We start from the raw sequence: 12,211 nt of genomic DNA, 5'->3' as shown, positions 1-12,211 counted from the left end.
AACCACCATGGCATGTAGGCTGGGTATATATTTTGCATGCTGCTGATTGTGAGCGTTTTCTTCCGGCTTCCGTTTGCTGGAATATGGCATTTGCATTGCTTGGATTGTAAATAATTAACTGTATGGGAAATTAACAGTCCGGTTTTCATATGACTCCGAATGCATGAATTCAATATGTTAAATAAGGCCTACGGTTTGTACACACACAATGTCTTTCGTATGCGTGCCACACGTAGTTAATTGTATATGAGTACATAGTTATATTTGTAAATGCAAAGCAAATTTAAATCAAAAGCCAACGGAAGACCAGCTGGAGACTTGAGAGTCATTTTGCTTTAATGAATGCTAGATGGAGATTGGCTCCGGACATATTTATTAATTGTTTTCAAATATGCTTACGGAGACGCATGTGTCTACAAATAAATACTTTGCAAGGGCGGCGATTAAACTCCAATTACTTGGACTCAGCAGTCAGTGGAAATTTAAATGCCAACTCTGGCTGAAGGCGTGCTAATAAAGCTGATTTGGCAAAAACCAAATTTAATACATAAGAAGCATATTAACGAAAACCCTTATATATAGTACATAACGTTAGCATCCACCACAACACGTCTAGGATGCGATAGATACGGAGAATTGAAGAGGGAAGCGAGACGCATTGGCAGACAGAAAAAGAAAGATTCCGAAATGCGTGAGTATGAAGAGCTTGACAAGCTGGTCAATAGGGGCAATGCCAAAACTGCTACGAGAAGATGAAGCGAATGAATTATGCAACAAAACCGGAATAAACTTTTATAGAATCCACATCGGTTATCTAGTGACTGATATCTAGAGCATACTGAAATTATAGAGGGAACACTTTCCCAGCCTGTTGAATGGCAGTGAAAGCACAAGATCAGGAGGTGGTGAACCCGATTCCCCAATCGAGGACGATGAAGCGAACGTTCCATTGCCCGACCATAAAGAAGTTCGAATAGCTATCATCCGCCTGAAGAACAACAAAGCGGAAGGGGCTGATGGATTGCTGGCCGAGCTATTAAAACACGGCGGAGGAGAACTTGGAGCATGGATCAACTTCTTTGTAGAATATGGTGGGACAAAAGCATGTCCAGCAATTGGAATTTAAGTGTGCGCTGCCCAATCCACAAAAAAGGGGAAACCTTAATCTAAGCCAACTGTCGTTGTATAAGCCTCCTTAACATCGTATAAATTTAAGGTTCTATCGAGGCTACTGTGTGAAAGACTAAAGCCAACAAACTATTCGGACCTTATCAGTGTGGTTTTAAGCTTGGAAAATCAATAACTGAGCAGATATTCACCATGTGCCAAAATCTTAGAAAATATTGGTGAAAAGAGGATCGACAAACACCACCTCTTCGTCGACTTTAAAGCTGCCTTAGACAGCACGAAAAAGAGCTGTCTTTATGCCGAACCATCCAGACTCCAGTTCATTAAGTTTCCACATCAGTTTGCTATCTAAAATTACTAGTAGGTACTTGGAATGCCTCTTAATTATTAATCCCGTTAGCTTCGGGGATTTCCATGTCGGGATGCCCATTGCCCCACTTATGTCAAGAAATACACTTAGAGCATATTTCTTCTGTTCTAGATATAGGGTTAGAGGGAGAAGGGCAGTCTTGGTGAATCTGCCCTCCGTATGGGATTGCTGTGCTTTCGATAAGTTGGCCCAAAGAAGCTTGTCTCTTATTTAGGTGTGTAGAACTTTTTCAAGCGCCTTTAGAAAGAATGAGGTTAGACTTATTGTTCCAGAATCCATCGAATAGAGCGGGACTCTTTTCTCACCTACGGTATGGATACGACCCTCGCATCTTCCCAAGGCTACGAACGTTACAACGTAACATTAAAAGAAAAATATGCACTTTGAGCTTTACTATTTTTTGACAGAAGAGCTCGTTATTATTAGGAAAATATTTTTAATTATATATATCACGCATTGATTTATATTTCTTGAGGGAAAAGTCAACCATAGGAATTGTTCTCTGTGTGGGCTTGGGAAGTCAAGGTGCGATTTACACACTTTTTGACAAATTTGGTTCATATTTGTTAAGATATGATTAAAGGTATAGGTATATATATACTTATTATTGAACACGCTAAGCTAATTTAGGATCTCTTACTTACCGTCGGGTAGTGTCCCCAGTCCCCACATGATGTTATCTGTTGTGAAGGATGGAAATAGAAAAAAATACACGCTTTATATTAAATACCATACTCATTTAAAGTTTCAGAATTTAAATACGAAAAACTCTAGTAGTCTTTCAAGTTTGAGAATTTGTAAAAAAATATATATGTTTATAACGTTTATGTTGAATATATAAGTTACACTGACGCTAAGACTAAGAAAAACAAACTCGCTTAATAAATACAGACACTATAACTAGAATTTTTTGTTTTGAAATGTTATGATGAAAACGCGCTACTACAAGTACATATATTGTTAACTAGTTATTAGATATGTTAATAATAAATATTGAAATCTTATATAATTAATACACTTTTTTTGCTTTTTTTCTTGCATTTCACCGAGACAGTTTAAAACTTTGATTCGTTTCAAAGGTGATACGAAATTTTGAAACAAATTAAATGCCAGCAAAAAGTCGAAAATTCCAATCAAAAGTATGTATTGAAGTAGTTATATTTGGAGTTTTAGTTTTTAGCTCGAGTTTGTGCAAAAAATCGCTGTGAATGCGAAAATGTTGTATTATTTGCCACAAGCTAGTTTGAGGGTTTCAACTTTAGTGAAAAATCGTTTAAAATTCGATATTGAATTCCGTTGTGGAAACTCAAATACAAAACGGGTCTAGCGCGGTACCGTATAAGCGAGATACCGTTGCTATATGAATTTCGCAATTGTTAGTAGAAATCATTAATTATTATAATTGTATTTAAGAAGTAGAAAAACTTTCATTCTCCATGAGATCTGCGTGAGCGTCTAAAATGCACTAACCACTTTAATCCATTTAAAAAAAAAATATTCTGGCAAGCTTGAACTAACATAATTTTGATTGCGGGTCCTTGTAAGTGTTTCATAACAATAATATTAATAAAAGTCTTTTGGACTCACTTAATTATAATTTTAAAAAATGTTAGTGTTAGTGTTCAAAGTGTTAATCTGAATGCTAAGGCTATTTTAATTTTAAATTAAGTCTATTTATACATTTAAGTACATACGATCGGACAATTACGAGTTCTAACTATAGCGTACACAGTAATATTTATTGTATTAATCGTAAATCTAGTTTGCTGTAGTAGTGTAAAAGCAAATGTCAGCGGCACTGAAGTAATGATACTTTTCAGACAAACATATTTCAATACACTTCGACAACGAATATTTCGAAAAACACTAACAATAAAAAAAGTTGACTTCGTATACAACGATGCTAAAACACCGTTCACATATACAAAAATTATTTACTAACAAGAAATGTGATCGGTCAGTTTGTATGGCAGCTATATGCTATAGTGATTCGATCTAAACAATTTCTACAGATATTGTACCGTTACTTTAGGTAATAATCCTCACCAAATTTCAGAAGGATATCTCGTTAGTTAAGAAAGTTTTTCATACAAGAACTTGACTCTGATCGTTCAGTTTGTATGGCAGCTATATGATAAAGTTATCCGATCTGACATTGTTTTTCGGAATTTGCATCATTACCTTAGGTAATACTCCATGCCAAATTTCAGAGAGATATCTCGTCAGATAAAAAAATTTTTCGTACAAGAACTGGAATCTGAACGTTCAGTTTGTATGGCAGCTATATGCTATAGTAATCTGATCTAAACAATTTCATCAGATATTGTATAACTGCTTTAAACAATACTCCATGTAAAATTTCTTGAAGATATCTCGTCAAATGAAAAAGTTTTCCATACAAGGACTTCAATTTTATCGACCAGTTTGTATGGCAGCTATGTATATACTATAGTGATAATAATATAGATATAATATATTCTGATCAGGGTATAAGATAATATAATTAGATTTTTATGCCAAAATATAAAAAAAACATTTAAGAAACTATAACAGGTCAATTTTTCGCTAAAAAAATCCAAATCAAAATCAACGCTGCTCACATTTGCCTCTGCACTCTACACTCTTCATTACAGACTACATCGTGAAGCTAAATTAATAATTTTCTATGATAATCGTTGACTTAAAACTATGCCAGCTACGGTTTTCCATTTTGTTGTTCGTATCGCTAATCGCTCGTTGCTTTCGACGCAGTTACCGCTACTCGTACGCTTTATGGTGCGTGCCAAGTGCACGCCCAGCGTCTGTGTTGTAATTAAATGCTAATAGACGGTATATAATTGTATTAAAATTTGAAAAAAAGTAAAGAAAAACTTATGCTAGTCACTAGATATATGTTGCTAAACACGGAATTACACATTGATTATAATACGAGTACGGTTACGATTCTTCTATGAAGTAATACATGTTCGTTTCGCATAGCTAATTAAATATTTTGTAAATATCCATTAATGATTGGAGAGAGTTACGAAGAGACGTGAGTGTTTCACAGTTAACACTAAATGTTTTTTTTTTTACTCTAAAACACACACACGCGCGCACGCACACAACGAAGCAAAAGTGTGGCTAACCGATGCGCTCAATACGTGTCGCACATGCATTGGCGCTGCTGAGAGCGACGCCGGCGAAGTGCGATGTCACGTATACGCCCCGTAGCCAGCACGTTGTACGCTTGTGTGGCTGCTGCTAAAAAGAACACACTACTAATTGTGATGTCAAAAAAAAAAAAATAAAACATTGAAAAAAATATTTAAAATATATAAAAAATATAAAATAACGGTAAAGCTAAATGCATCTAATGATTAAGTAAAAAAAACTAAATAAACATAAGGCAAATATATATATATGCTGCGAGATATATAAAAAACACACGCTAAGTGTAGCTACGAACTATGAAGCAAAGAACCAAAACGGTAACGGGTGAATGGGAAATTGCAAAATAAAATTCAGAAATAAAATTGCAAAATAAAATGCCAGCTATAAGTCTCATACTACAAGTGAATGTTAAACGACTAGTGTGCTTCGGACAATTCCTGTACGTAGAGATAGTGACTGCTGCTCATTTAACTCTTCATGGCGCGCACGTGCCCTTGCTGTTGGGTGCCTTCCGCAGGCTGCCGCACACCAACGCCACTCCTGGCTGGCGTTCTCGAGCAAACGCGCCTTCGTCGTTGTTGTTGTTGAGCGCCACTTAATGGGCGACCACGCTGCTACGTGTCCCTAGCAATGCCCACACACGTGCCGCCGTGCATTTCCACTCTGCCTCGGCCGCTGCCTCCACTTATGCCTTTTCAGCGCGATTGCTTTTTAAGTTATCATTTGAGGACACACTGGCTCTTTTAAATTATATAACGCAATTACAATTTAATTTGGCAAACAAAGTTAAGTGGATAAATGCATGGCGTGGCAGCGCATTCGTTCCCATTCGTGTTCGTGCCCAATGCTACGACGGCGTTGCTAATGAGGCATAACTGCTCTCATGTGCGACCGCTTATAATCAACTGCCAACTGAAGAGCGCATTTCGTTGACCAGATCACCTTATTAGTACAACTATTTATAAGCACTTAGAAAAGAGACGAAAAGTAAATAAAATAATTGACGCATTTTAGAAATGCGCCTTACAAACTACATACATACGTCTTGGCATTTTTGTCAAGACTTTAACAATGTTGGCACAGCTAGTTAAAGGATTACATTTAATTGGAATTTTATATAAATTTGCTAAACAAAACTAAGTATAAATGCTGTAAAATTGAAATAATTTCTGCGTTGCTGTCATCTATGTGAAAACATACCTAGCACGCATCACTTCCCGTCTATGTATTTGGTTGTGAATTGCTTAAAGTTAATTTATTTATAAAATTAAGTTGTGTGTGTTGCTTACGCGGCTTGCTATCTAAGCCTTTGAGTTATTTTCGTAATTTTGTCCCGATTTTGCTTACTACGTACTTAGTAATGTATGTTGGAATCAATTTAAAATTTCATGTTAGCGACTGCGTTCGGCTATAGACTACAATTTACATATGTAAATTACCTCTACTCAGTGGTAATTAATTATTATAACTTAATTACGTTTGGCGTACTTTCATTCATTTAAGTTGGCTGCTACTAAGCCCCTAATGCATGAATATTACAAACATTGGACAATACAAATTTATCTTGTTACTAGCTACATACTCTTTGTATGTGTGTGTGTATAATAAATCTAGACCTAACAGTAACATTAGAACTGTTATGTAATTTTAGTATAAATTTACGGGTAAAACATTTAAGTTCACACATTTGTTATATCGACTATTTTTTGCTTTAGTAATATGCCGATAATCTCCAGCTATTGTTGTTGGCTGTAATTATGAAACAATTTGGTGTCAAACGTGTTGCGGTGAAGCGCTAACTGTTTCATCAACCCGTTATGCAAGCTTATAGTTAGATGAGTGATACACTACAGCTTGCTATGACTAGTGATTTTGATCCCTTTCCATATAAGAGCCTGACTTGAACGTGCAGTTTGTATGACAGCTATATGCTATAGTAGTCCGATCTGAACAATTTTTTGAAAGAATGTACCGTTAACTTAAGCAATTATTTGCGCTAAATTTCAGGATGTTATCTCGTCAAATATAAAATTTTTCTATACGAGGACATGATTTTTAACGCTCAGTCTGTATGACAGCTATATGCTGTAGTGGTCCGATCTGTTTGAATTTTTCACGTAATATACTGCCACCTTAAACAATCATTTGTGCAAAATTTCATGAAAATATCTCATCAAAGGAACAAGTTTTCTATACTAGAACTTAATTTTAATGGGCTATTTTGTATGACAGCTATATGCTATAGTAGTCCAATCTAGGCTTTTTCCTATTAGAATGTACGGCTATTTTAGAAGATAAGCTGTGCTAAATTTTGCGAAGATATCTCTTCAAATAAAAAAGTTTTCCATATAAGGTCATGATTTTGATCGTTCAGTTTGTTTGGCAGCTATATGATAAAGTGGTCCGATATTAACGGTTCCCATATATATGTGGCTGCTTGGAAAGAAATGGACAAGCGCATAATTTCAGCGTGATACCTCAAAAACTGTGTATTTTTTGTGCCCTTTGAGGCAATCACGACGATGAAATGGGTCTAAAGCTTTTAAAATGAAACTTGGTAGCTTTTAGTAAAGCGGTTTTACCATTCTAATTAAGAACTCCTATTCCCTCTTTCATCGAATTTACCTCGCTAATTTTGTTTTTGTCCTTACATGTAAAACTATGTTCACAAGAGGACTATTTTGGCGCCGAAATTGTTTGTTGATGGTGAGAAAAGACGTAAGGACCGTGGCACGCTTTGGTTTTTTGTTCGTCAAAGTTCGCTGTTATGCAATTTGGCATACTTTTTCATTTTATAATTCTTTTCAATGGTTGGAATAGCATAATTTAATGGAAATGGGAAAGGATGAATATGGATACAAATTAGGTACATAAAAATACTTTGTGCTGGTGTAAAAGAATTTGAGAATATGATATAGAAGAAAATGCAGAAAATTGACCGACTCAAGTTGTTTGAACGCTACAAAAAGGTCCTAGTCTGAACGCAATCTAATTTGACAAGAGAGTAAGGCTCAAAGTTTCAGCCCCAAACAACCAACCTCACTACATTCCAATTGCACCTCAGGACTTGCGCAGCGGGAAGATGCAAACAGCTTCATTAACAATTTAAACAAACAACAGCAAAAGCCAGAGATAGCATTTCCATTTCCTAAGCCTAATAGTTGTATTAATGAGTAAGTAAAAACGTTGGACGCACATGTACATATATGAGATCGAAACTGTAAAATATTTAAGATTATAATTTAGCTAATATGTTTGCTTTTTGCTTGTTTCGTTAGCGAAACTGCCGATAAGTACGAGTATTGGCTATATATATATATATATAACTAGTCAATTTCATATGTTGTACAGAAGAGTAAGAGTCTTAATACTAATAAGAATACAGCGCTAGAGCTGCAAATCGATTTCGCGTTAAACCTAAGAATATTACAAGTACATTTCGGCTAAATGCTAGCGAATAATTATTTAAAAATATGTATATATGTATATACTATATACTTAATTGTGTCTAAATATTGTGGCTGAAAGTTATGCGTGTGTATGTGATTATGTATGTGTAATCCGATTATTCAAATGTACATATGTCTACATGAGTTGCATAAAGCGCGCGCCATTGCCATATTTAGTGCCCAATGCGGCACTATTGATGGAAGGTGCCTGCTGTCAAGGAAAAAAGTAGGCTGGAGGCTGGTCGCAGCCTGTCATACAGGTTTTCAGAGTTATGGTAAAAGTTATAGCGGAGCTTATTGTATATGATACGCTGATTAGGGAATATCAAACTATAGCAGTTTGTACAAATTTGGCACTGTTATGAGAACGTTATATTGAAATCAGAAGATTTGGCTGCTCGTAACATAACAGTTGGTTGCATAGCTGGCTAGCTGCACATGTGGTGCACACCAAAGTAGTTTTTAATTCGTTGATTTTGCTGCTGGGTAACTTTAATTTAATATATGTCAGTGTGTGTGCATATATGAGTATGCCCATTGGCGTTTATACATACATATATACATTAGGGTGTCTGTTATTTCACAAGCTGAATTTTGTTGTAAACTCAGTAAACAATTTTTCACAAAAAAATGGATCCAACTTAAACAAGCTATTCATTTTCAATTTAAGCAGTGCCTTGATCATATTTCCTTTCACTTGTATATAACATGCGATTTTTTGTTAGTTTGCATTAAAGAAATAACTCTAAAGCTTTGAGGGAAGCTATATTTAAATGAAAAATTTTCCGCTCTACAAAAAAGTCTTGAATCATTTTCTCATAAAATCACAACTTTAGTAGTCATACGCTATCAAAGTTAGACCTCCTTGGAACCGAGCCTTCATACAAGTGACTTATGTATACATTCTGCGTCACTCATACGCCATGGTGTACTATATGAGTACAGTACATTCGATGTATTATGAAATTTGAAAAATTTTTCGCTCTCCAAATTAAGTCTGGAGAACTAATTTATAAGCTATACGCAGTCAAAGCTGTACACCATAGTAACTGAGCATCCATACAGCTGACTTATACATTCTGTGTTGCTCATACGACATGGTGTACTATATGACACAGCACATTTGATGCAAAAGTTCAACTGCGTATAAATTTTAACGGAATGGTTTTACGAAAAAATTATACAGTCGACATTTGTGGAGCGGAAAATTTTACATCAGCGCTTTAAAGTTGAAGATTTGTTTGTTTTGGCGATATAAAGCTTCTTACCAAAAACAAAAAATTTCATATAAAATATATGGGAAAAGAAAAATGATTCATTCAAGGCTAAAATTGAAAATAAAACTTAGTTTACGTTGAAAGCAGAGAGTTTAGGTGACGTTGGCTAAAAAAACTACCAGAGAAATAAGGGACACCCTAATATTCATATACATATATCACGCAACACAAATATGCGCACTCATGTGTGGCTTCTTTTGACAAGTTGTAAGTTGTCAAATTGACAGGACGCTGCCGTGTTATGCAACTTCAATGCGCGCATTATTGTTATAAAGCCAAAAATTAATTTAATACCGTTAATTGTATACAATTAACGCAAAGTGTAAAATGTCATTCACTTGGGAAATTTCGCAATGCAATGGCATGTTGCGCACCAACATATGTACTCTATGTATGTATGTGTGTATGTATTGAGCGCACACAACAACTATACAACCGCGAAAAGGCGCCTAGCATTGAAACACAAACAGCGCACTGCTAATGGGAAGCTCGTGGAAGGCTTTACTGTGGCCGCGGCAGCTGGGTTATGACTGCCGTTGGTGGTCAGATGCCGAGCGTATTGGCGCCCGGCAGCTGATAAAGTGTGGCTGCGGTTGGCATTTCCAGGCCTTGCATCGAGAGCAGATCGCTTAGCGGGTAGCCGAGGGAGGTGGCAGCAGCCGCCGTTGGCGCTGCACGTACTTGCGTGGCTGTTGGCGGCGCTAAATGGCCTACCGCGGCTGGAGCGCGTAAGCCGCCAACAGCGGCAGCAGCCAAAAGGCGTTTGTAGCCAACAATGGCGGCGGCATCGTACAGAGAAGCTGTTTGTGGATTGGTAGCAGCCGCAGCAGCGGCGTACTGCAGTAAAGAGGGTGCGGCCGCTGATGGTTGAACAGTTGCTGTGGCAGCTGAAAGTGGTATGAGTGTGTGTGTGGCGCCGGCGGTGGCTGCTGCAACCGCATTGGCTAACGTTTGTTGTTGCTGTGCAGCGGCTGCCGCCACCACAGCAGCTTGCTGTTGTTGCTGCTGTTGCTGTTGTTGTTGTTGGTGTTGTTGTTGCTGCTGCTGATGGTGGTGATTGGCAGCGGCTGCAGCAGCGGCCGCAGCAGCCGCCGTAAAGTGTGTCGGTATGGAGTAGGGTGTGTAGCGTAACGAGGTTGTGGCTGTGGGCGCACCAGCGCCAGCGCCCACGCTTGAGCCGCCGAAAATGCCGGCATGCGGATGTGCCGGATGGTGATGATGATGGTGGTGGTGGTGAGCGCCTGAGCTGGTGGCAGCCGCAGCGCCGGCAATATTGTGGTGTGTCGCAGTGGCAAATGTACTACTGATTAGACCGCCACCGTTGGCATTACCGCCCCAAACTACCAACTCACCGTATGCAGAGCGACCGGCAGCGCGTGTCTTGGCCAAGTTGGCCGGCAGCATGACTTCTTTGGGTTGCGCCTTCTTGCATTCGACCTAAAAATAACCAAAATATGAAACATCAGAAAATCTTTTTTTTTTTGTGAAAGTTGTTAAAGTTTGTGGGTTGTGTGTGTATCAAAGGAAAGAGCGGAGAGAGGTGGAAACAAGTTGTTGGGGAAATATGTGAGCACTCACCATTTTGTTGTTGATCTCATGGAAATGAATTTCACAAACTTTATCTACCACATCCTCACTCTGAAATGTAACGAAGCCAAAACCTGAAACAGAAACGGAAAGTGCACAAATTAATAAATTAAATTACTAAATATCAAGGCTACAAAGTTGTCGACAGTGCAGCAATAGCAGTTGGGCATTAAGTATGAAGAGGAATCAAAGCTATACGAGTACAACGCGCATCTGTGAATTGAAAGTTATCGTCGAAATGGTGGCTGTCTAGCATTCCTTTAGTCGGACAACGCACGCAACTGTTGAAGGCTGCTGCTGCTGCTACTCGGTTGCATGGTCGTTGGGAATTCACAATTCGACCAAAGTCGGTCGGCCGGAGCTTTTGTGGGCTGTGGCTTGTAAAATGTTGAGTTATCGCTAACGTCTTCTGTGGGCAGGGAAGTGGATCTCAGTGCCAAGCCGAAAGTTTTACCCGGCTTCAAGGCTCCCTTTGCATCTTTTTCATTCAATCAACAACAAACCACAATCGCAGCAACTGAGCCATCAACTCTTGCACTTATGAATTCATCATGACGCAACGGGCGAATTCAGTGATTCTACCGGCCATAAACATTGAGCCGGAAACTTCAGTCGGAAGTGGCGTACATTGAAGTGAGTCTGTCTGATTTATATGCATGTGTATAGGTATACGAATATTTGTATGGCAAGATGCCGCTACAACTTATGTATATATAAAATTATTTGAGTAAATGGTAAATGCGGCGTTATCGACGATTGTATTGAGTTTGTTGTTAGCACTCGCTGGTCATGAGTTCAAAATTCGGCTTCTGTGAAATCCAAATTAAAAGGAAAATTTTTGAAAGTCTCAAGGATTTCAATTGTTAGGGGCCGTCACCTTGTCTGTTCTATTTTAAGATTTTTCTGTTTATTTAAGACATATCGGATATTTGTAATCTCTTTACATTATTATTGGAAGACATTTTACTAACTCGAAGACAGTGAATACGAAAAAAAATCATTTCAAGAGAAAAACTCGTGGAATGAAAGCCTTTCTTCAACGACCAAAGCTTCTCATAAATGGGAATATAAGGAGAAAGCCAAGCAGTGAATCGGAAATCATTATTTTGGACATATGGATATAGCGTTAAGACCAATTACAATCATATTTAACCGCCCTCTGAATATTATTTAAAATATGCAACAAAGTGACCATATTTGCAGCATAACGTTAGCCCGAGGCCCTGAGGTTACATAACTGCTACATG

The 12,211-nt window shown here is 37.8% G+C and overlaps 1 protein-coding gene across 10 annotated transcripts in view; it reads right to left on the bottom strand.

Moving 5' to 3' along the window:
* LOC120779091 (RNA-binding protein Musashi homolog Rbp6) overlaps positions 1-12,211 on the bottom strand; it is a 463,019-nt gene that overhangs the window by 27,748 nt on the left and 423,060 nt on the right. For all 10 annotated transcript variants that reach the window (XR_005705606.1, XM_040111247.1, XM_040111248.1 and 7 more), the window contains 3 exons: positions 10,956-11,038; positions 10,730-10,814; positions 2,143-2,178 (listed from right to left, as the gene is read on the bottom strand). Coding sequence is in view for 9 of the 10 variants with exons in the window: in XM_040111247.1 (XP_039967181.1) it covers positions 2,143-2,178; positions 10,730-10,814; positions 10,956-11,038 (204 nt within the window). In the remaining variant the exon portion in view is untranslated. The remainder of the gene's footprint in view (positions 1-2,142; positions 2,179-10,729; positions 10,815-10,955; positions 11,039-12,211) is intronic.

Source organism: Bactrocera tryoni, chromosome 5 (assembly GCF_016617805.1).
Source record: "Bactrocera tryoni isolate S06 chromosome 5, CSIRO_BtryS06_freeze2, whole genome shotgun sequence".
NCBI classification, from domain to species: domain Eukaryota; kingdom Metazoa; phylum Arthropoda; class Insecta; order Diptera; family Tephritidae; genus Bactrocera; species Bactrocera tryoni.
Note: the sequence above shows the minus strand (reverse complement) of the source record. Positions and strands in the feature narration are given on the sequence as shown.